Here is a 24744-nt window from a genome sequence, read left to right on the forward strand (position 1 = left end):
TAATAGGCGTAGTCCCTGGAGGTACCTTTGATACCAACCTTTTTGGTGTGGTTCTCTGACATATCTCGCAAGATCTCACAAACCGTTTAGTGTCACTTTGCATGCACGGCCAAAAAAATTGTTCTGATACTCGGCTGGTCGTCTTCCTTACTCCTTGATGGCGAGCCATTATAGTGTCGTGCGCCAGCTCGAGGACTGCTCTTCGTAAACTCACTGGTACTACTAGCTGTCGTGCTTCTCTTCCATCGTGAGTTCTGGCTATACGGTAAAGTAATTCTCCGACCTTCTCAAACTTATGTACGACCCGGCTCTTCTTATTCTGAATCCATTTCCCTAACATTTCAAAATAATGTCGCAGCGTACTGTCCGCTTCTTGCCTTTTCTTCATTTCTGTCGCAGTTATATCGATGCCGGTGCCTGAAGTATTCTTTAAACCGACATCTCTCCTATCCTGGTTCCTTGTGCTTTTCTCTACTGACAATATGCTAGTTTCTCTGGTATACGGATCCGAACTTCTTTCGTTGTCTCTGCCACCGGCTTCGGTGGATTCATGCTCCGTCCCCTACTTGTAATTTGGATACTGGGAAAACTCCAGAGGGGATCTGGATCATCCACTCTTTTGACTCCTGGCACATTCCCAAGAATGACGTCGTACAGCGGTTCTTTGACGCACCGTGCTTCAATCCAACCGCAATAATAGGGCGTCAAAAGCAACACATGAGCCATAGGCATTCGCCTTACTGTACCATCCGCCAATCGAACTGGCGTTTCTGTACCGGTGATATCTCTGTCCGACACCATGGATCGCCTTACCATAACAATGTTGGACCCGGTGTCTCTGAGTACTGACACTTTTCGTCCTTGCAGCAGCCCCACTACTACTGGCATCGAGGTTTCCGGGTCTTCTGACCTCGGAACTGTCATGACAGCGCCTGCCTTGTCGCTGTACTCCGGCTCCATTTGCGTCCTGTCACCTTCGATGTGACTTTTGCTCGCAACAACACAGGCAGTCTTATTTTCTGAATTAGCTCGGCAGGTTTGTCTTGTATGTCCATGCCGTCCGCACCCCTCGCACTTCAACGTCGAACTGCGAGTGCGACCCAAGGGACAATTCATAGCCCGATGCCCTATCCTGTCACACATAAAACATTTGATTGTACTGCGAGTATTTTCCCTCTCATCTGGTATCTTCTTATCTTCCTTCCCCTTTCCCAAGTGTCTTTGGCCTTGGGCTTCTAAATAGCGGTCGGCGTGTTCAGATAGTTCAGCCACCGTCCTCAAGTTGCGCTCTTTCAGAAATATTGCCACGCCCTGATGACATGATGCTAAGAACTGTTCTGCAATCATGTTGTCCCTCAAGTCTTCAAATGTCTTCTCTGCGTTAGCCATCTCCAACCAACGATCAAAATAGTTGGAGATTCGAGCGGCGAATTGCTGGCCTGTCTCGTTATCGTGTGGCTTGGAGCTTCGGAATTTATCCCGGAAACCTTCGGCCGTTAGTCTGAAGCGTTGTAGGAGAGCCTTCTTTACCTTGTCGTAATCTAGTGCGTCAGTCGCTGACATCCGGCTGTACACGGCCAACGCTTCCCCCACGAGACACATACTCAACCCCGTCGCCCAGTCACTCTTCGGCCAGCCTTGTCCAGTTGCTATTCGCTCAAAACGTTGTATATAGGCATCTAGATCATCTCGCCTTTCGTCAAAGGGGGCGATTAGCTTTTGGGGACACACTGTCGCTATTCTCTGAGGTACCGCGTCTGAGCTCCTATTTCCTGCCTCGTCTCCATTGTTACTCATGCGCAGCTGCAATTTCTTTTCCGTAAGCTCTTTTTCTAACATCAAGTTCCTATATGCACGCTCGTCCGCAGCTTTCGCTCTCTCCTCCTCTTCTTTAGCAGCCTCTCGCGCCTCTGCGCGTTCTTCTCTTAATCGCTTCTGTTCTTCGTGATACAGTGCTATTATGGCTTCGGCCGACATGCCCGCGGCATTCCCAGCCGTCATCAAACGTTCAAGGTCCATTCCGCTGCTCAATACACCCCGAGGCACGTGACGAAGTTAAAGGGATCCTGGCAGGCTCGCCAATGTTGTCACGCGTAGGTTAACGCCTGGTACGCTTGCTTGAGCGAGCGGAAGGAACACACGAACGCAAGGTGCGGCACACACAACATTCATTCAATATGGACTCTTAAGAACAGGAAAACACTGTAACATTCTACTTATCGCACACGGCATGCGTCCTCCCTTACTAAGCTTACCGCGCACACTACCGCGTTTACAAATGTCTGTGCGGCGATTGTCTATTCACTGTAGTAGGAGCGCTTACAGTACCGGTACTGTTCGACGCGAGTATCGGCGTCCCCCGGTCTGTGGTCTGTCGATGCGATCTGGTCGTCGTCCGTCGTTGTCAGTGTCCGGCGTCACCGATGCCCCAGCCGACGTGACGACGGCACGGTCCCTGAGGCGCTGTCGCGCTCCGACAGAGCGGGGCTCGTGCCGGCTGGCGCTCCCGGTGCGCGCCGGCCCAGCTTGGTTCTCCGGACGGGATGGTGACTGGCTGTAGCCAGCCTCCGCGCGTCTACGTTCAGAGGCAGCAACGCTGACGTGTCCTAGCAGGTAGGTCCGGGCCAGCGGTGGTTCCAGGGACGTCGGACATCTGCTCGCCGAGGCTGGTACTCGGGCGGGACGTCGATGTGTCGCCTAAGATCTGGGGCAGGACCCAGACAGGCGATCTCCGGCCGTCTTCTTCTTGGAACGCTGCGCCCGGTTACCACGTCCTTCTCTGCGCGCGCTCCTTCTCCAAGATGGCGGCTCCACGCGCCCGCTCCGCTCCTTCTTCCTCGTCCTCTTTCTTCGTTTACGCTTGTCACTCCTGACAGTTGGACGTGGGAATATTTTCATACATTGTTCTAATATGTTGTGCGCGTGCATTTCGCCTTGCTTTATTGTATTCAGGGTGCATGTTTTGGGGTATGGGGGCCACTGTTAATCAAGACAAATGGAGAGGGCGCGAACGCGATCGCGGGTGCTTGAGTGATGTCGACTCGATGGTGCGACGCCTCGGGTGCCAAGGGAAAGCCAAAGTGCTACACATGCAGGAAAGAGACGCCGTGAAAATGCACAACGACCACCGCGGCATCGACGCGGAAACGGAAAGGCCGCGAACGCGTTCGCTTCATTTACCTCTACGGTGAAATGCCTGGTGTACGACAGAGAAAGTGAATATTGCTACGCATTGAAGGAAGCGCTAATAACAGGTGGGACCCAACGATTATGCTCGCCAATGTCATCTTCTATCTCGGCGGCACCCCACGCGTGTGCCACCAAACACATGATGACTAAATAACCAGTTGGGAGAGTTTCAAGGACAAACTACGGGTACTGTTCGGCGACCCCAGTAGGCGCAAGGCTGCCGCGAGAAAGGCTTTTGCGTCTCGTGTTCAGTCACCTACAGAGCCATACGTTTCCTACATCCTCGACATCTTGGCTCTATGCCGCAAAGCTGACGATCATATGTCCGAAGCAGATGAAGTCGCACACGTGCTAAAAGGCATCGCCGACGACGCTTTCAATCTGCTTGTTTTCGGCAACGTGTCGACTATCGACGCCATTATAAAAGAAAGCCGTCGCCTTGAACAGGCTAAGAGCCGCCGTATCTCACACCACATTGCGCGCCTACCCAACACTGCTGCTACGGCGACATGTGAGGGTCGACCCCGTCAGACCACCTGTGACGACGTCACCCATATTGTTCGCCTCGAACTCGAGGCCGCCTGTTTGGCAGGCTTCTCCACGCCGCCTCCCGATCCGCCAGCAACCACCATTGCGATGATTCAGGCTGTCGTCAGAAAGGAATTTGAAAACATGGGTCTGAACACCGTGTGTTCCACGTCTGGACCCAGCGTTTCCCAGTTATGTAGTGGCCCTCCTCGTCCCCGGCAGTTCTTTTCTGCCACATATCGCCGCAACCCGTCCGAATGGCGTACACCTGATGAGAGGCCGATCTGCTTCCACAGCTGTCGCATCGGCCACGTCGCCCGCCACTGCCGCAACCGGTGGCCACCACCTCCTCGGGCTTACGCCCCCTCTTATTCCCGCCCCTTTGGACCTTCTGTACCCTATGCCACCTGCCGTGAACCTACTACCGCTGATGTCCCATCTCCGAACCTTCGATACAGCCGCTCGCCCTCACTTCGGCGCCATCAGTCTCGTTCGCCCCAACCCCGCCGCTTTTCTTCGCCGCCTATCGCCGCCCGCACACAGCCGGAAAACTAGGCACTCCAGCTTCTGGAGGTGAAGCTGCGTTGTCGACGCTGCCCTCAAATCCTCTGCGCATGTTACCTACTAACCGAAACCTTCTTGACGTTGACGTTGACGGCTATCCTGTCACGGCACTCCTCGATACAGGAGCACATCTTTCTATTATGAGTGCTGCCTTCCGACGACGACTGAACAAGCTCCTCATCCCAGCGTCGGCACGCGTCGTCCGCGTTGCGGATAGCGGTACTGTGCCTATCATCGGCATGTGTACGGCACGTGTCAGCATCACCGGCCGCCACACTCCTATCCTCTTCACCGTAATTGCTCATTACCCCCACAACCTTATTCTCGGCCTCGATTTTCTCTGCGCCCATTGTGCCCTTATTGACTGCTCGTCCAGTACCCTTCGCCTCGAGTTGCCGATGCTCGCAGAACGTTCTGACGCGCCCCACTGCCGCTTACGCTCCACCGCTTTCTTCGCCTGCCGCCAAAGTCCATGGCCTATATTGAACTGTTGTCTTTCCCACCAGTTCCTGATGGCGAGTACCTCGTCACTCCTCTGCCCGACATCCCAATACAGTATGACGTCACCGTGCCTCACAGTATAGTTACTATTGCTGCGAACCACACTCGCATGCCTGTCAGCAACTTTGGATTGGCAAAGCAAATTCTACCGCAAGGTATTTGCCTTGCCACCATTGAATGTCTCGGCGACCAATACGTGGCAGCGTTATCGACCGGTGGTCCTCGCGATCTTAGCATGCCCATCGCGCCAGCCTCGGGCGTCGATCCCAACATAAAGAAAACGGTTGCGACGGACCTGTCCTCTACGCAGGCTGAAGACCTGTGCGAAGTATTATCGTACTACCGCGATATTTTCGACTTCGACGATCGCCCTTTAGGTCAGACGCTCGCGGTCAAGCATCGCATTCTTACTGGCGATGCCGTGCCTATTCACCGACGACCGTACCGAGTTTCTGTGTCGGAACGCCGAGTAATTCAAGATGAAGTGAACAAAATGCTCGATAAAAACATCATTGAGCCTTCATCGAGTCCCTGGGCGTCACCTGTGGTGTTGGTTAAGAAGAAGGACGGCACGTGGCGCTTCTGTGTAGATTACCGTCACCTGGACAGCATTACAAAAAAGGACGTCTACCCGCTCCCACGTATGAACGACGCCCTTGACTGCCTGCACGGTTCCAGATATTTCTCGTCTATAGATCTTCGTTCGGGATATTGGCACATTGCTGTTGACGATATGGACAAAAAAAACCACGTTCGCCACATCTGATGGCCTATACCAATTTAAAGTAATGCCGTTTGGATTATGCAACGCCCCTGCCACCTTTGAGCGCATGACGGACTCCTTACTCCAAGGTTTCAAATGGTCCACATGCCTCTGCTACCTCGACGACGTCATCGTCTTCTCGCCAACGTTCGGCACTCACCTTGAGCGTCTGACAACTATACTTGATGTATTTCGAAAGGCGAAGCTGCAACCTAACTCATCCAAATGTCGTTTTGGCCACCGACAAATTGCTCTTCTGGGCCATCTAGTTGACGCTTCCGGAGTACAGCCTGATCCCGACAAAACTCGCGCTGTCCGAGAGTTTCCGGTTCCGAAGACAGCCGCAGACGTTCGAAGTTTTGTAGGGCTGTGCTCGTACTTTCGTCGTTTTGTTCCAGATTTTGTGACAATTGCTAGGCCCCTAACTAATCTTTTGAAGAAAGGCGTACAATTCTCGGGGGGTACTGCAGAAGCCGGCGCCTTCTCTCGTCTCGTCACTCTTCTAACCTCACCACCCATTCTCGCCCACTTCGACCCTGATGCCTCTACAGAATTACGTACAGATGCCAGCGGTCATGGCGTAGGTGCCGTCTTAGCCCAGCGTCAGCGTGGCAAGGATCGCGTTATGCTTATGCGAGCCGCCTCCTAGCACCATCGGAGCGCAACTATTCCATTACGGAACGCGAATTCCTTGCTGTTGTCTGGGCGGTTGCAAAGTTCCGTCCTTACTTTTACGGTCGCCCTTTTTCCGTAGTCACTGACCATCATGCACTTTGCTGGCTCTCATCGCTAAGAGATCCTACAGGGCGGCTTGGTCGATGGGCTTTGAGGCTACAGGAATTTTCATATTCCGTGGAGTACAAGTCTGGCCACCTGCACCAAGACCCTGACAGTTTGTCGCGTTAGCCTGTTGACGACTCTGACTCCTCCAATACTGCCAGTGCTTCTTGCGTATTCTCTGTATGCCAGCTGCTTCATTTCGCCGACGAGCAACGCCGTGACGCCTACATCAGAGGACTCATCGACAGTTTTGAACACTCTCCGGCCGATGCTACTCTACGCCTCTTCATCCTCCGCGACGGTACTCTGTACCGTCGTAACCTTCATCCAGACGGCTCTGAGTTTCTGCTTGTAGTACCTAAACACCTCCGCTCCACCGTTCTAGAAGAGCTTCAGAACGCACCAACGGCAGAACACCTGATATCCTTTGCAACTTAGTTGCAAAGGATATCAAGCGCCCGCACTGGATGCGAAGGTGGCTATTGCAGATAGGGCTCGTTCACTTTTTTATATATAAAACTACATCCGCGTGTCCTCTTGACCCATTTATTCTTAGGGATTGGCTAAGAATGGCCACATATCCATGTGACCTCATAATCTTCAACAGGAGCAGCTTACCTTTACGTCCCCTGCCGGGCAGGGGGTAGGTGGCTTAACCCTCCCCCTCCCCCCCCCCCCCTCTGAGATGTTTTTATGCTGTCATGCGCCACCGACCAAAACAACCCCCGAAGCCGGAAACCATGCTGAATTTTGTCTACGTCCTTTTCATCCTAGAAATGACATTTCAGTGCGTACATTACGAAATAGGGCTGGATTTCGTGGCAACGCCCATGTACCGGGAGTCGCATATCGTAACGCAAGGAGCCCCATCCGAGCACAGTTTCAAGGGCGTTTTGATGGCGAGCGGGCTCCTCGCGGCATCTAGCGGAGACCGCGGAATCTACTGAGTGCTTTGATTTCAATTCAGAAACTCAAGTTCTCATAAACTTTTGATGCGAAAGGTGCAATTGACATTTTCAAAGTCGTGCTTTACATTTTCAATGCCAGAACATTGTGGGTTTAGTGTTGTTATAAACATTTGACACAGAAGGTGCATTAACTTTTCTAAAGTCGTACATCGGACGATACATCGAGACAGACCAAATCAACACACTATCACACAATTTGACAAAGCACGCAGCGAAGTCCGATGAGACCAAGCATTGTAGTGGTTGATTTGTGCCGTCATGTCACAGAAAAGAATATCAACATAAATTTTCACCCACGGCAAAGCATCCATGTCAAGACACTAAAGGCAGCAAATGTAACTACGTTCTCATTTATTTTGCTACTCTGACTTTTATTCTCGATGACACATTGAGCACCTTCAATTTTTTTTTGTTCTGGCTACCCGCGGGCTGCCGGAACCAGCCAGAGCGCAAGCGTATTTCTCGTGTTGCCCCGACCACCACGCGGCGCACTTCGATACGCGTGCCTTTTTCTCTGGTGGAGTGGATTTTTGCCACGCAGAGTTTTGGACGCTTTCTGACTAGCAGACGAAAAAACAAAGAATGCGTTGTCGCTCGCCGCCATCACTGCAGGGACTCGACGGATTGCAACGCGTTCGCTTGAGTGCAACGTCTCCGGATAATTCCTGTCACCGGTGTAGGATACCGAGCAGTATGCGTGTGGTCCTTTGTGGACCAAGCGCCTCACGTTTTCTTCGATATTCCTTCGGTAGCCATATTCTGTGCCCGAATTGGGCATTCCGTTGTGGCCAACATGCTTTTCTTACGTTTCTTCATTTCCATGCCCCCTCCCCCCCCCCCCCCCCCACAAAAGAAAAGAAGACGTTGCGGCGCAGCAAACTGTCGAATGGTGAAAGTTCGATTGTGTTACTTCTTCATTTGCGGAAAGTAGTGGGCCACGGGACGCGTCAGTTGCCGGATACTCTTCTTATATTATTGCGAGGGTAAATATACGGACACTCCAGGCGCATTCCTGCCGTCACCGTCGCCCTCATCTTCCGAATACAGTCCAAGGTCGATAACACCGTGACCGCGAGCCGCATGCTGTATGTGCGAGTGAAAGCGTAACGGGGGTGGGGGTGGCATGGGTGAGCGGGCTTTAGTGAGCCGACAATGGGAGCGCCTTCTACGCGCAAAGGAGAAAAGTGAGGAGAAAGTGCACCGCCTCCTGTCATATTGTTTTCTAGGTGGCTTTGCTCCTGTCGCGCGCGATACATCAGGGGAAGGGGAGGGAGAGGGGAGATGTGATCTGTGAATCTGTGGTTGCGCAACATGTTTATTTGCCTTATTTGACGGATTATATACCGTGACACTTTCTTAGATGAGTAGATTTATTGGAGAGTTTTACATATATTTATATATCTGGTTCCGAGGTGTTGTGTATCGGTGCAGTGAACGTTGTTTCCAGGAACACTATTTTGCCCTTTATGAGGCTGTATCTTCGCATTTGCATATTCCATTGCACATCCGCATTTCTAATGTACGATGGTGAGTCAAACGAAAGTGAGCGAACCTACGCCGCGCAATATTGGTTCGGTTCATTATCTACGAGGCATGCGCGTAGCATAGAGGCATCGCCATTTGCAAAAGTGACACTCAGGTGTGAATATAAAGGTTCTTGAATGCTCTCATACACAGGATTGAACATGGTTGCGTTACATAGTGGATACTCCAAAAGTTGAACAGAGTGGTGTCGTGAAGTTTTTGGCAGCTAAAGATGTTTCCCCCCAAAACATTTGTCGCCGTATTACTGCCGTGTACGTTGAACATCGCATTTCATTGGCCACTATGAAGCGCTGGAGAAAACGGTTCAAAAAAGGACATGAAAGTTGCAAAAATGATGCAAGACCGCGACAAAGACACCGTGTAATCACCGCCAACACAATTGCAACGGTTGATTAGACAAGAACGGAGGATAAGAAGCGATGGATTGGCAGGGCGTGTGGACTTCAGTCACGGTTCAGGTCACGCAATAATTGATGAACATTTCGGTCATCGGCTCTTGTGTGCGTCTTGTGTGCGGGACAAATGTCTAAATGCTCGTAAAGACTACTCTTAAATAAATTACCCCGTTTGTCATATATTCACATTGCCGCGCTTTCATTTGGCTCGTACTCGTATATTCGGGGAACTCCTGCTTTATATATGGGCTCTCGGTTGCGACTATTATTTCGACGCATTTAAAATACATGACCAGTTACAGCTGCTCCTGTGCAATACATTGTAACAAAGGACAGCATCATCGAGAGTTTTCCCTGGTCATTGCATATGTACAAAAATGTAAACAAGGTTCTTGAATGACAGAGAGAGAGAGAGATGCAACTGGGAGAAAGGCAGGGAGATTAACAATGTTTATTGAAATATTTGTCCTCAACTGCTCCCCCCCCCCATTTCATGGCCTTTATATTTTTCATATCAATGGCATGCGCTGCTTTGCTGGTTTCAAGCTGACCTATTTATGTTCGTGTGATTCTTTCTTTACTTATTAAATAGACAGAAAACACGGAAGCATTGATATAAATTGTTTCGGACACAATTTTTGAGACATACTTGTATATTCTTTTATAAAAAAAGTACATATTTTACTTGTCTTGACCGTGCGTAGCGTTTTAGAATTCGTTACAGCATCTTTGGCAATGGAAATGCAGGTATTATTAATGTATTTGATGCCTGAACAAATTCGATTACGAAGAGGCCGACCTGCAACGTGAGCCCCCCCCCACCCGACCGAAATTTCTGGCTACGCTACTGTTGCCGGGCGAAGGACAATGCCAGCGATCTCCAGTTAGCCATCACTTGGGCTAACTGATTCAAACTTGCCCTCTGAAGTGGTCGTGCGTAGCTGCACGCGTTCGGATATAAACACGATCATGTTTCTTAATGCTATCATAAGCGTCATGACTTCAGTAGGGAAGATTCGGGATACTTCCACTGTGTGCACTGCTCCTTGGCTTTGGGAATGGAAGCGTGGAATGAAGTATAATCACAAGTGGTGGCCGCAATTTCAATGCCTCGGCTAACGAATACCTGATAACAAACGTCGTAATAGTTGTTGTTCGTTACGTCATTGGGTGTAAGTGGCCATGATTGTCTAAGTTACCACAATGTGGTGTCAGTTGCCATAAAATTGCCATAATGCGTATACACGCCTCGTGGAGTAAATCTCGGTTCTGACAGCACGGTGCTACCTCAAATCGTCATTTATTCCTTGCTGAAAGCTTTGTTGCCTATGCTGTTCTGTGGCCAAATAACTGCGTCTAGTGAAAATTTAGCTTTACCCCATTTCTTGCGCCTTCGTAATCGTGACAAGGACACAGTGCAACTGTAGTTATTGCAAGCTTACTCCATGTAACAACTTTCTAACGAAACGTCAGATATCAGACCATAAGTGTTTTTTATTTATGACATAATTTCGAAGCACCTACCCAGCCATTAAAATGATATGCCTCCTTTGGATCCTTGCAGAAACAACTAAAAACTTAACCCTATCTTGACAACACACTAACACTGAAAGCAAATTGCGAATCGTCTACGTTCGAACTGCTTTTCCTTATACAATTTACAAATACTCTTCAATGTTGAAGCGCAGTTGCAATGCCAAGTTTTCCATGACGTTTGCGTCACGTTCTAAATAAAAACGTTCTCGTGGATCCAACGCACATGTTCAAATCTTATGCAAATCAAAGTTAGGTAAAGGCGTGGATTAAATGGTTTGCAACTAACCGCGGTGCGTACGATTTTGTGATGGCGAGTACGACAGGCAACAATGAAGATTTTGGCATTCTATGCGTCTTGTGTGACACAAGAACACGCCAATTGTGTAGGATTGTGCAAGAACAGATACACCCGCAGTGGCATGTACCAAAATGGTAAATCAAAGAATGTAAAGTTAACCAAATAATTGCTAAAACGTAATAAGGGTTCTCCTGAATTAATCTATAATCCACTTATAGCATCTATAATACGCTCATAGTACCTCTTGACACTACTGTAAACTGACATTATCTGTTCATGTTTTATGTGGTAATTGGCCACAGTGAAATATGCCCATTCTGGAGGTTTGGAGAACACCCTTGTGACACATCCTGAGCAAAAATTCTAACAGAAAAAAATTAATGAAAAAAATGGTAAATAGAATTTACTATTTCAATAACATATTGGTGTGCTTTAGACGCAACTGTGAGTCCACATTATATGTGCAGGTTTATATAGGAAGGAATTTTTTGCTACACAGAACAGAGCTGTGCATGCGTGTTCAGCATGCAGGTTTTATATAAATCACTTCCCGCGTATCTTAATATAACCTTCGCATATGCACCAACGAATAGATTCGACAATACAGTAGCCGCGGTCGGAAAAATATGGGAGGTCGCTCAATGAAAGGTTCGGTTTAATTTATCGGCGCTTTTCACTTCGATGCGCAGTATTAAAATCTACGATTGTGCACATTGCGCTTTGCATATGACCTGACTATTCTCTTCGCGTGTCTACAGGGCATTGGAATTGAAATTCGCCACTTCGTAACAGCAACCGTGTACGGTGACCTGCTTCCCTGGATTGGTTTCGCAGAACTCATCATCGTGGTGTACGCCTACGGTAAGTATGGCGCGGCAACATGCTTCTGGTGCAGGAAATATCGAGGCACTCCTGTAACCCAGGAAAAAAATTACAACTCTGGCAGGAAAGAGATTTCATAGCAAGTAGCTTCAATAAAGAAAAGCCCGCGATGTTGCCGAAATCGATCCTACAATTTACCTGGACCAGCACTTAAGAACAGCCTCCATAAATAAAGATGGGTATTACTAAACCAAATTTGCCGTTGGTTTGTATGGTGGTAGGCTTTGTGGGATTTATGTAGTACATAAGATGGTGGTAGAAGCCGTGTGACCCAGATGTCGTCAAGTTTTATTTTTGTAGCTTTTTTTATCTTAGGTACGTTCCCTAATTTGGTGGGAAGAATAAAACATTCATTCATTCTGTAGCGAAGAGCGACGCTAGTGGGTTCAGCGCTACTCGCTCTAAACGCTAGTGGGTCGAGCGCTCCTGCTCAGCAACGGCTCTCGTGCTTGGAAGCTGTGACTGCCCTGCCCGTCGACGCTGCGCTGCTCCGAGCTCTGCCAAATAAACACCTTTAGAATTGGTGGAGTTGCGGGGTACCCTCAGACGATCATCCTGGAACTCCGGCCCGTACCCTACCATCTACCATGCCCCAAGACACATCCCAGCAAACGCACCCACTGCGTGTAGCGGGGTGCTTCGTCATCGCGACCCTCCTATCTACACTGGAGCGGACGACACTGACGTGGACGAATGGCTCACGGCGTACGACAGGGTAGGCGACCATAACAAGTGGGACGAAGCGGCCAAACTGAGCCATGTTCTGTTCTACCTCGCGGGAGTGGCCAACCTGTGGTATAACTACCATCAAGCAGAGTTTCAGACATGGTCGGAATTTAAGACTTCCCTCGCCGATGTATTTGGTCGCCCTGCTGTTCGCAAGCTGCGTGCTGAGCAACGTTTGCGAGAACGAGCGCAACACCCAGGCGAAACATTCACCAGTTGTATCGAAGATGTCCTGGACCTATGCAGGAAAGTTGATTCAACCATGGCGGAGTCTGATCGAATCCGAAACATCCTGAAAACCATAGAAGACGACGGCTTTAGCATGTTGCTGTCCAAAAGTCTACGCTTTGTGGATAAAATTGTCACACTGTGCCAGAGTTACGTGGAACTCCGCAGGCAGCGGTCACTGATCCGTCGATCTCTACCGCCTGACGAACACCTCGCTGGTTTGGCTGCCATGTCCAACCAGGCAGCGTCACTCGCAGAAATGAAGGCGTTCGTCCGCGAGGAGAGAGATATAGAGAGAAACTTTATTGCAGTTGTAAAGGTTTGCAGGAGGGGTGGTCGGAGCCTCTCAGTCCAGGGCCCCACTGGCCTCTGCCGGCTGCCCGACCTGGCTAATTAAGGACGTTTGTCCTTCCAGGTCGGAGCGGGCGAGCTGTGCCTCCCACTGCGCAATTGTCCTACTGGTATTTGGCCTATGAGGGTGCTTAGTACACTCCCAGGTTATGTGTACTAGGGTAGGTATGCCACCGCACCAAGGACAGTTGGCCCTATAACGAGTGGGATACATGGTGTTTAGCAATTTTAAATGGGGGAACACCCCGGTCTGTATTTTACGCCAATCGGCGGCCTCTTCCCCGTTAAGTTGTGGGTGAGGCGGCGGGTATTTTCTGCGGACTCCACGCTGATGAGCACGAGGAAGTTGCCGGGCAACTCTCGTTGATGGAGTTTGCACAGCCGCAGTCGGTACACGCGCCTACGCCAAGTTTTGTGCCTCTGCTTCGCCGCGTCATAGGGCAAGAACTGCGCGAGGTTTTGCCTGAGCACCACCAGCCTGTTCCTGCGGCTGCGCCTCACAGCTACGCCGAAGCCATGGCCAGGCCCCAACAGATCCCGATGGCTGTGCCACTCAGCTACGCGGAAGTTGTCACCCAGCCTCAACAACGCCCTCAACGGGGACCTCTCACGTACGCTGAAGTCCTCGCTATGCCCCGACAACAGCCTGCTATGCAATCACTTCACCAGCCACCACGTCCAACGCGTCCTTTCACATGGTTGGGACCTGCCGCAACGACTCGGTGGCGTACAGCGGACAATCGACCGATATTTTTTGCGTGCGGCTATGCAGGCCACGTCACACGCCACTGTAGTCCCGTGCAGTCGCCTAGCGCTACACCATGTGTGCCAAGTTCTATGGTGGGTTCTCCGCGCCCTTATTACGACGACGAACCTCGGGCTGCGTCACCACCATTCTGCCGGTCCGCCAACATCCGCCGCTCAACTTCTCCATGCCGACGCTTCCCATCACCAATGCGGCCTCGTCCCGATGCTCGGGATGAGGAAAACTAATCGTCGCAGTTCACGATGCAAGGACTGCGATGCCGTCGAAATGCGGAAGTCCTCAACGTAGCCCGACCAATGTGATAGACGTGTTAGTTGACGGTGTGCGCACATATACCCTCGTGGATACTGGAGCCGTTGTATCAGTTATGGACGCAAAGCTTTGTCGTTTCCTTCGAAAGGTGACGACGCCCATTGCTGGATTCGCCCTCCGCAGAGCAGGCGCACAGCGTATTCACCCGATTGCGGCGTGCGCCGCTCATGTTCTCATCGAGGACATTGTATACGCCATCAAATTTATTGTGATTTTCTCGTGCTCCCACGAAGTTATCCGGGGGTGGGGCTTTCTCGCCCGCCGCGATGCCGTCATTCATTGCGCACTGGCCGAACTAGGACTGCCGCCGATCTCAGATATGACGCTTGCCGATAATGCTTCTTTTGCGAACAAACTACTCGTCAGGCACCACACCAATGTTCCACCCAACTCGTCAGTGATTGTATCAATGCAATGCAGCCTCTCTGACGCCATCGCACTACTTTCTTCATCGGGAGCTTTTGTACTCGAAAAGGTCTGCTGCTGCCTTTTGCGACTGTGAACGTCAAGCAGGGCTCCACAGCTATTTTTGTCTGTAACCCCTTCTCATACCCTGTGATGCTGCTTCAAGGCGAATGTGTTGGCCACGTGGAAGTTATCGACGCCGTACAAATTACGGATGTTCACGAAGACACGTCCTGCGCCAGTTACAACACGCTCGGTTCTCTCTCTACGTCCGACCCTTTGCCCACAGGTGTGTTCGATTGATCTATTGCCGATGGCCTCGCCCCACCTCAGCGTTCGCAGCTTCTGCGCATCTTGGAAGAATATCGTTCTACTTTTGATGTCGGGCAACCTTCCCTGGGCCGGGCGTCTGCTGTCACGCACCATATTGACACTGGCTCCCAACCTTCATTGTGGCAACGACCATATCGCGTCTCTGCCATAGAACATCGTGTGATTAATGAGCGATTGGACGATATGCTTCACCGCGAAGTGATCCGACCTTCGAACAGTCCATGGGCATCCCCTGTCGTCCTTGTTACGAAACAACACGGCTCGGTACGGTTCTGTGTAGGCTATCGGTGCCTAAACAAGATCACTCGCAAAGATGTATACCCGCTGCCGCGAATCGATGACGCCATCGATAGCCTACAAGGAGCAGAATTCTTTTCATCTCTAGATTAATGCTCCAGCTATCGGCAAGTACCCATGGCTGACGTCAATAGGCCGAAGACAGCCTTTGTCACACCCGACGGCTTATACGAATTGAACTTCATGCCGCTTGGGCTTTGTAATGGGCCAGCAACCGTTGAACGCATGATGGACACAGTTCTCCGTAGTTTGAAGTGGCACACTTTCTTATGTTATCTCGACGATGTTGTTGTTTTTGCCTCTGACTTCACCACGCACCTTCAACGCCTACGGCGGGTTTTGACGTGATTAGCAAACGCTGGCCTCATACTGAACCTAAAGAAGTGCCGATTTGCAGCGCGGCAGCTCACGGTACTAGGTTACGTCGTCTCGAAGGATGAAATCCTTCCCGATCCAGCAAAACTTCGGGCCGTAGCTGAATTTTCTAAACAGACGTCCGTCAAAGAACTGCGCAGTTTTGTAGGTTTGTGTTTCTACTTCAGGCGCTTCATTCGCAATTTCGCCGCCGTCATATCGCCCCTGACGAAGCTCCTTGGCAGCAACGGACCTCTCCATTCGTGGTCGCCCGAGTTTGACGAGGCATTCCCTAAGCTCCGTCGTTTGCTGACGTCTCCTCATTTCGCGCCACTACGACCCAACGGCACCCATTGAGGTACACAGAGATGCCAGCGGTGTTGGCCTCAGTGCTGTCCTAGTGCAGCGCAAAGGGTTTCCAAAATATGTTGTGGCATATGAAAGCCGTATGCTTACTAAAGCCGAGACCAACTACACCGTCACGGAAAAAGAATGCCTGGCGAACATCTGGGCGCTTACCAAGTTCCGGCCCTATTTATATGGTCTCCAATTTGATGTCGTCACGGACCACCATGCACTATTCTGGCTGTCGTCTTTGAAGGATCCCTTAGGCCGTCTCGCCCGCTGGGCGCTTCGCTTACTGGATTACGATATCCGCGTGCTGTACCGCAACGGACGCCAGCAATGCTGATACTGACGCCTTCTCACGTTCTCTCTTGCCAGATGACAATGCCTGCTGCGCAATATCCCAGCTTGACGTTTCCTCCGCCGACATTGGGACCATCGCTTCTGAACAGCGCAACGACCCCTGGATTGCCTCCATCAGAGACTGCTTTGCTGATCCGTCATCGTAGCTAACCACTCGTGCATTGCGCCTCAAGCTCGCCATTTCGCCATTCGTGACGACCTGCTTCACCGACGGAATTACACCTCTGACGGCCGCCTGTGGTTATTAGTTGTACTTCAAAGCCTGCGTTCTGAAATCTGCGCATCGTTCCACTCTGATCCACAGCGTGCTCACTCGGGACTTTTCGAAACCTACCAGCGCCTCCGACGAGGCTACTACTGGCGAGGAATGTACAACTACATTCAAGAGTTCGTTCGCTCATGCGCCGAAAATATTCACCCCACCTCTCGCCAGCTGGTCTGCAGCCTCTACCCTGCCCTCCCCGGCCGTTCGGGCGCGTTGGCATCGATTTGTATGAGCCACTTCCCCTGACGTTGGCTGGTAACCGCTGGGCCATTGTGGCAGTAGATCGCCTTTCACGATACGCTGAAACCGCCGCTCTCCCAGCAGCTTTAGCGCGCAATGTTGCATCATTCCTGCTTCGCCGATTAATCCTGCGGCATGGTCCACCTCAAGAACTGCTCAGCGATCGCGGACGCGTCTTCCAGTTGGAAGTAGTTGAAGCGATTCTCAAAGAGTGCCACGTTGTTCATCGTACTACTACGGTGTACCACCCTCAAACGAATGGCCTCACAGAACGCTTCAACCGTACGCTCAGCGACATGCTTTCAATGTACGTTGCCTCCGACCACACGAACTGGGTCGCCATTCTGCCATTCGTCACCTACGCGAATAATACCGCTACGTAGAGCACCACTGGATTTTCACCCTATTTCTTGCTGTATGGTCGACACCCTACGCACACCATCGACACCATTCTTCCGTACCGGTCGGATGCATCCGAGTGCGTGCCTATTTCTGCCACGGTCAGACATGCAGAAGAGTGCCGCTACCTCACACAGTCCTTTACTTCCGATGATCAAGATCGCTATAGGAGCACTCGTGGTGACGCCACTGCCACGGTCACCTTTGATCCGGGAGCGCTCGTGTGGCTCTCAGTCCCTTTAACTGCCCCTGGCCTCTCATCAAAACTGGTTCCTAAGTATGAAGGCCCTTATAGTGTTCTCGAACGCGCATCTCCTGTGAACTATGTCATAGAACCAGTTGAGCAATCTTCAGAGATGCGCCGCCGTAGACGCGATATTGTCCATGTCGACCGTTTAAAGCGTTACTACGACCCGCTCATCGTGACGAGCTGTTAGGTCGCCGGACGGCACCCTGCTCGCTCCCGAGGGGTGATTGTAGCGAAGAGAAACGCTAGTGGGCTCAGCGCTACTGGCTCTAAACGCTAGTGGGTCTAGCGCTCCTGCTCAGCAACGGCTCTCGTGCTTTGAAAGCTGTGACTGCCCTGCCCGTCGACGTTGCGCTGCTCCGAGCTCTGCCAAATAAACACCTTTAGAATTCATTCATTCATTCATTCATTCATTCATTCATTCATTCATTCATTCATTCATTCATTCATTCATTCATTCATTCATTTATTACAAAAGTAGGCACAATATCGCTCTAGCTGGGCGAAATTGAGCAACCTATGTCTTGATTTAGATAAAGCTCCATGATACTTTTACGCGCTGAAGACGCTGCTTACTGTCGACAAAGTTATTTATGAACTATTGTCTGTACCTTGTAAATATCCTGTAAGTACACCTTTATCGTAATTGCTTCATTTATTTCGCCCAATCACAATATATTCTAAGCTTTCCATAAAAACTATTAATATTTTAGACGTCATCGCAATTGTTTTCTGCAATCACTGTTTCCTGTATAGATGCAAGCATCTTTATGTGTACGTAATTTTAATTCGCACCTAAGTGCATCGTCATGAAAGCATACATGTATTGGAAGCAATTCGACTGCAAGGAAAGAAACCACTATTTAGTTGTGCTTAACCAATCAAGACTAACGTCACTAAATTTATTTATTCATTTATGGGGACTGAGGTAGGAAACGAAAAGAAAAACATCAATGACGGAGGACGGAACAGCGCCAACTAAGACGGTCGCGAAAGGGAGAAGACACAGGACAAGCGCCATCCTGTGTCGTTCTCCCTTTCGTGACCATCTTAGTTGGCGCAGTTCACTCCTAATTCAAGTATGCACCATCTAGCCCAAACGAATGTTGTCTTGAATCAATGAAGGACGCGCAGCTATGCGGCAACGTTTAATGCTTGGGTTCTGCTGGTGTACTGGAGACGCTTGAGTTATTTTAAAGTGATTTGTAGACTCGGCAATGCCTTTACAGGAACTTTCTTCTCGAAAATCGCCTGTGCATCAAAAGTAACCAGAATTTCTTCAAAGATACATTGGGCATTGTGTTTGGGAATAAGACATCTGGCTGAAATCAATGCCCGGGCAGCTGAACAGTCCCAGTATAAGATATTGGGAATGTTAGAAAATTGTTGAAAATATTTATTTCTTATCCTGCAACACGTGCTTTTGCCTTGCTTTGTATTGCTTCCTTGCATTTTTTTATCGTAACAATTGTACGATATCATGCATTGTACCTTCGTTACACAATGCTTACTTTTGTCACATTGAACAACTACTATAATCCTATACGACTAAACTCTTCAATGAATTCCCTAATTTCCCATCTCTGCCGTGCTTTATTGTACTCCCACGCCTCTCAGTGCCCATTACCATGCTAATAATACTTCTGTTATCATATCCTGCAAAGATAATTTTTCCACTCGCCGCACGTACAAAACGTGTACATACACGTTTATACGTACGTGCGTTCAGTTCTACGTAATTGCGTAGACTGACCAGCACTAAGAGAGATGTGATTCTTTATTGCCATATTTTACAAGAAAAAATTAAGGAAAATGGCCTTACGTTGTAGGTACAAATCACGTCTGCCCACCACTTCTGCATAAATCTTCAGAAGAATAGTTTGCTGAGGGAGTTGGCAAAACTTTGAGCAGGGTGCAATTCTTAATAACGTATTGCGTATATTGAGCTCATAGATGTAGAAATGTAGAAACGTATTGCCCGACCCACAATGAGAGCACTTCTATTAAAATTTGCCATGCAGCCGAGCTCACTGAAATATTCCTGTTATTTATCATTGTAAGCGCTCTTAATGAAACCAGTTTCGTGATCATGCTTAGGTCTATTATTATCCCCTTCAAAGCAGGGAGGGAGAAAATAGTCACCTAGCCTGCATGATTTAATGAACATTTATTACTTCTGTCGCCAACTTGCATTTTGTCTATCTGTTCTCAATATTATCTCTCATATTAAAAAGCGTCTGTCCCTTTATTGTACGATTACCTACTCCTGCAATGACTGTAGTCATTGACTGTAGTCCTGTCACTCCCTTCTCAGCGTTTCCCCACGAATAAGGCAGACGTTTCTTAATTATTTCGATTACTGGCCATTTGTTCCTTTCACCTTCCTTGAATCTCAATGCTTCTGAAAGGTGGGTATTCGCTAGGCTTTCGCTGGATGAATATCTTGGCATTGCATTACACTGTGCCAAGTTGTTTCTGGGCTTTTTTTTTTGCAGCATAGATGTCTCAGAATGTGGCTTATACTTGCTCCGGAATGTTCTTGTCCTGAGGCACCCACTCGGGCCTCGAATAGCAAGGCGCTGCCATTAACGTTATCATGCCAATTTTCTAAACAAAATACAAATTTTTGTTACCATTTGTCTAAATCTCCATGGTCTTCTTTCTTCGTGTGCGTTAGACACAATTTAATGTCGCGGTTTTTCTTACTTTCTTTTTTATGACTCCTGTTTCTCTATTTGCATCTTCAATTGCTCGGTACTTCATTGCCAACTTTCTTGACCTATCTTTCCATTCCAACAACTTCTGCATTTTAGACTGCCATTTTGTTTTATCTATGTGGCTTTGTTTTTCTTCAAAGCTAACCTTCCTCTGTGCTTGCTTACTTCCTTTCTTTCCTTCTTTCTTTCTTTGTTTGTTTATTTCTTTCTTTCTTTCTTCCTTTCTTTCTTTCTTTCTTTCTTTAAAGACCCCACACGGAGGTATTGCATATTACGCTCCTGTGGCATTAAACGACGCCCAGCTCTTGTTCGTATTGCCTCGTTTGTGCTTTTACCGTCTGGTTCATCTCGAACCCCGACAAGGTTTCAGATTTAAAGCACGCAATTGCATTTGCGAAGTTTAGCGCTCGCACCATTACACTTTTCCAAATTCATTACACTATCACGTATTTCTTGCAACCACAAAGTTCTCTATGTTCCCTTATTGCTGCATCCCGCTAACCTTCCATTTTACGATTATTTTTTGTGGACGCCGGAGTACGTTTTTCCTTCGTTTATGTATGCACAATGACAGTTCTATTGCTTGACAATGAAGATCGCATCTTGCCCAATGAATACCACATCTCACTGGTTTATTTGTTAAAGATAATAATTTTCGACTCCTCTGTGCTAAGCTTAATGCGTAGGTTCATCGCTCCATTGTCACTTATATTTGCAAGTGCCTGTAAATTTCTTGTATGGCCGGGTAGTGGCACTATCTCGTCTATATGCGTCAGCCCAACGAAATACTGTTGCAAGTTTTCACCATTGCTGATCTAAGATAGAACAGAACCCAATTCACTGCTTTCCAGTCGCCTTTCTAGGTCCATTGCATAAAGGGTCAACAAAAATAGACAGAGAACATCCTTGCTTCTGTACTTGGTAAATTTCTGCAACTTCATTGCATTTCCGGCCATTGCATACGATTTATACTCAGTTGTCCCTATATATTCCCTGATGTGCCCCACGATCTCGTCTATGACCCCGTGCTTGAGAATATCCTATAGCAATTTCCGTCTACGTCATTGTAAGGTCCCTAATGTTCAGCAGTGCTGAAGAAAAAGGTGTATTCCCGGATATTGAAATTTCTGTGCAATGCGGTAATACAACTACATTATCCTCTTTGCATCTGCTGGTTCCTATTTCACTGTGAAGGTCTCCCAGTATATTGTTTTTCTCCACCCACTTCCATAGCTCCCATTGTACGGCTCACATTGTCATTCTGTGTGTCATTGATTTTGCTGTAACTGGCCTGTACGCGCTCGTCTTATTCATATCGCTTTTGACCATATACGAGTAGGTGAGAATGATCCTGCATTCACTCCACCCAATTGCATTTATTTGAATAACTTGTATTGCACTGGTCAGCTGTGATTTGCTCTTTCTGCACAGATATTTCATCAGCGGTATTGTGATTTCTTTTAGTTCTGCAGCTATGTTTTTAGGGGCATTTACTTCAACTGTTTTCTAGTTAGACGTTTCTACGTCAAATTTCGAGTTCTCCGCCTTCTCGGTTGCTGGATTTGGTTGAGTCGACTACGATTTCTTCCTTGCAAAATTCTCACTAATAACGTCTGATGTACCACAGTACGTCGACTCCTTCGAAGATGTTATTAACGCGATAGCGTTAAGGAGCTCGTGTCGCAGAAAAGCCGGTGTCGTCGGCGTCGGTGTCGGCGTTTTGCGGCGTTGACCGTGAGCGATAAATCACGGCAGGCACTCCATAAACAAAAAGCAACTTCAAAGATGGGCTGGGTGGGAATCGAACCAGGGTCTCCGGAGTGTGAGACGGAGACGCTACCACTCAGCCACGAGTTTTTTTTTCTTTATTGCCGGCTTTGACTTCGATGCTTCCAAAAGGTGCAAACTCGCCTCTAGTGAATGCGGTGTTGCCTTCGAAACGAGCCGTGGAAAGTTATACTGTGGTGTATATCGGTAATTATGAACATGTAACTTACAGAAGTCGCAATTACACGAGTAGCGAAGTGCGTTTCGCTGCATTTCTTCTGCGCTTTCCGCACACGGAGAGCCATCTTGCGGCAAACACAAAAGACCCCCTCCTCTCCATGTACGGCGCTGCCCCGACAGATGGCGCGCCAAGCGCGCATTGGAGCTGTCGCAGCTCGGACTCTCTCCCCTGACAACGCTTCGCCTTGCTCCTTCTGTAGAATCAAGCGTCCTTCCTTTCTTTAGATCACTATCTCTCTATCTCTCTGCCCGTGCCGATCACGACGTTTGGCTGGCGTGCATCATTTCCCCCTCCGGGATACCGAGTTCTTTGGTTCGCTCCGCTTGCTCAGGCGCACGTTTCGTTGCTGCGCTGAACGCCGCGTTGCTCGACCATATGGCTCGACGCTCACCGCGTCTGCTGCGGGGCGCCTCGTAAGTGATGGCTGCCCTGTAGCCCATTGTCTTACACCCCTTGGCGGGTCGACGGGAACGCTATCGCGTTCCACTCTTGAAGGCGAAGCTTAAGCGTCCTCCAATTTTTTACTTCATCCCTCATACATGCTTGTAAAATTTTAGTTGACTTGATAGTACCCTTACGTTGTTCCAGAATATTTTTGGGAGGGCCTTTGACTTTTTTGCGAATGTCATGGGCCCAACATTCACTTGTACATTCAAATTTTTCGCTGCGCTGTTCCGTTCGTGGTCCTTTTTCCGGTGCTTGTTCTATCCAAGCAATCACTTGCATGAAATAGCACCGCCTAATTGGGTTCCGTTACAATCGTTACAATCGCTGGTGACGCGTTAGCTCACATGCGTTTTGCTGTGCATGGCACCTATAAACCTTGCGGTGATTTTAGATTCTGATTTCGCTATCAGCGATAGTTGGCGTGAAAAAAATCACGGAAAATTTAAGTTTTTTTAAGTTTTAAGTTTTTTTTTAGTTTTAATGGTCAGTTTTACAGCCGCTAAATAATCTAGGCACGGTTGGCCGTTTGCTATCCATCCGTTAATTTCTCGTGGGGCATAAAAAGAACTGCAGGCTCTAAAAACATATTTAATTGCATACCCATTGCACAATAATCCTATGACAGAAGTTCCAGGAAAATAAACGAAAGGAATGTTAAGCTTTCTATGTTAAACTATGGAATTTGAAGACCACTGGAAGGAATAATACTTTAGATAAATGCAAAACGTATTTCCTTATTCTTTTGCTCCGTATGAATTCATCCAGAGATGGACAATGTTTGTATTTCCGATGCTCTGTAATTTCTTTTATTGTGTTTTTTAAGAGTACTATTCTATTGTTATAGTGAAGTCTATTGCTTGCGTAGGGTGGTATGTCGCTAGTACTCAAGAAGGTCAAACAAATAATAGCAGTGCTTTTTCCTGACTCAGGCAGGAATTATTTAGAATCAAATAAATATGGTGATATATAATATCGTAATGTCATCGCCCGTATGTAAAATGAGTTATTCCACAAGTTGTTACATTTTCAGTGATTATCTCATAAAAGCAAATGTGCACAAGTGCGTTAAAAAAAACCGCCACTAGAGGACAAGAATAACCTCTGTCATTCAAGTGTCTCGCGTAATTGGACCTACAGGGCTTGAATCGTCCATTTCCTGATGAATACATTCCTTTCAGGTCACCTAAATTTGTCTCGTATTTTTCCATTCTTGTCATCCATGCAGGCAGCAGCCGCCTTATCAATGACATTTACTTCACGTTCAATGAAGATCCATCCAGTTTTCTTCTCTTTTGCTGGCGCTTCGTATGTCCCATATTTCTGCTGGTGAGTGTCGTTTTGTTTGGTTTGGCGGGCAAATTAACGCATTGCTGCTGGCTAAATATATCGGCTCCCGGCCTCTGCAGGTTTATAGCGCATAACAGGACTACGCAATGCAACGTGCAGCTGTATATTGCTCTTACAATCGCACTATCTGTTCATCTATCATAATTTTTTATGTTTTGGCAGTATTTTATAGGTGGCAGTTTTATTTCTATTGCAATGTGTAAACTGTGCGTGTGCGTGGTGCGACAGAGAGCCGAAGTGTATGGAAGATGCCGACGAAGACTAGAAGCAGTTCGGGCTGCTGCTAGTGAGGCCTATCTATGAGTGAGGAATATGAGCACAGAGAGGCACATATTTATATTACTGAACATAAACATTCTGCAGCACGCCTACTGCCACATAGTGGCTGATGTGTTTCCGCGGTGCGCGGCGCAACATAACAAATCGATAATGTGATCATAATGGGACGTGTGTGTTATGCACAAGGCTATCTACAATATATTTGTACGTAAACCAACGGATTGCAATATATATGGCGATCATATATCAAACGGGAACATGTGGTCTTCCTCCTCTTCATTGCAGCCACACAATGTCGGCTGCTCCGTATCATCACCTCCGGCAGTAGAGGTACCAAACCAATGCTTAAGCTGCATATTCGATGTG

The 24744-nt window shown here is 48.5% G+C and overlaps 1 protein-coding gene across 4 annotated transcripts in view; it reads left to right on the forward strand.

Annotated features, from left to right (window-relative positions):
- LOC135911055 (creatine transporter-like) overlaps positions 1-24744 on the forward strand; it is a 112473-nt gene that overhangs the window by 69974 nt on the left and 17755 nt on the right. For all 4 annotated transcript variants that reach the window (XM_065443145.2, XM_065443147.2, XM_065443146.2 and 1 more), the window contains 2 exons: positions 11826-11928; positions 23978-24078. In XM_065443145.2, the coding sequence (XP_065299217.2) occupies positions 11826-11928; positions 23978-24078 (204 nt within the window). The remainder of the gene's footprint in view (positions 1-11825; positions 11929-23977; positions 24079-24744) is intronic.

The sequence above is a fragment of the Dermacentor albipictus genome, chromosome 1 (assembly GCF_038994185.2).
Source record: "Dermacentor albipictus isolate Rhodes 1998 colony chromosome 1, USDA_Dalb.pri_finalv2, whole genome shotgun sequence".
Lineage (NCBI taxonomy): Eukaryota > Metazoa > Arthropoda > Arachnida > Ixodida > Ixodidae > Dermacentor > Dermacentor albipictus.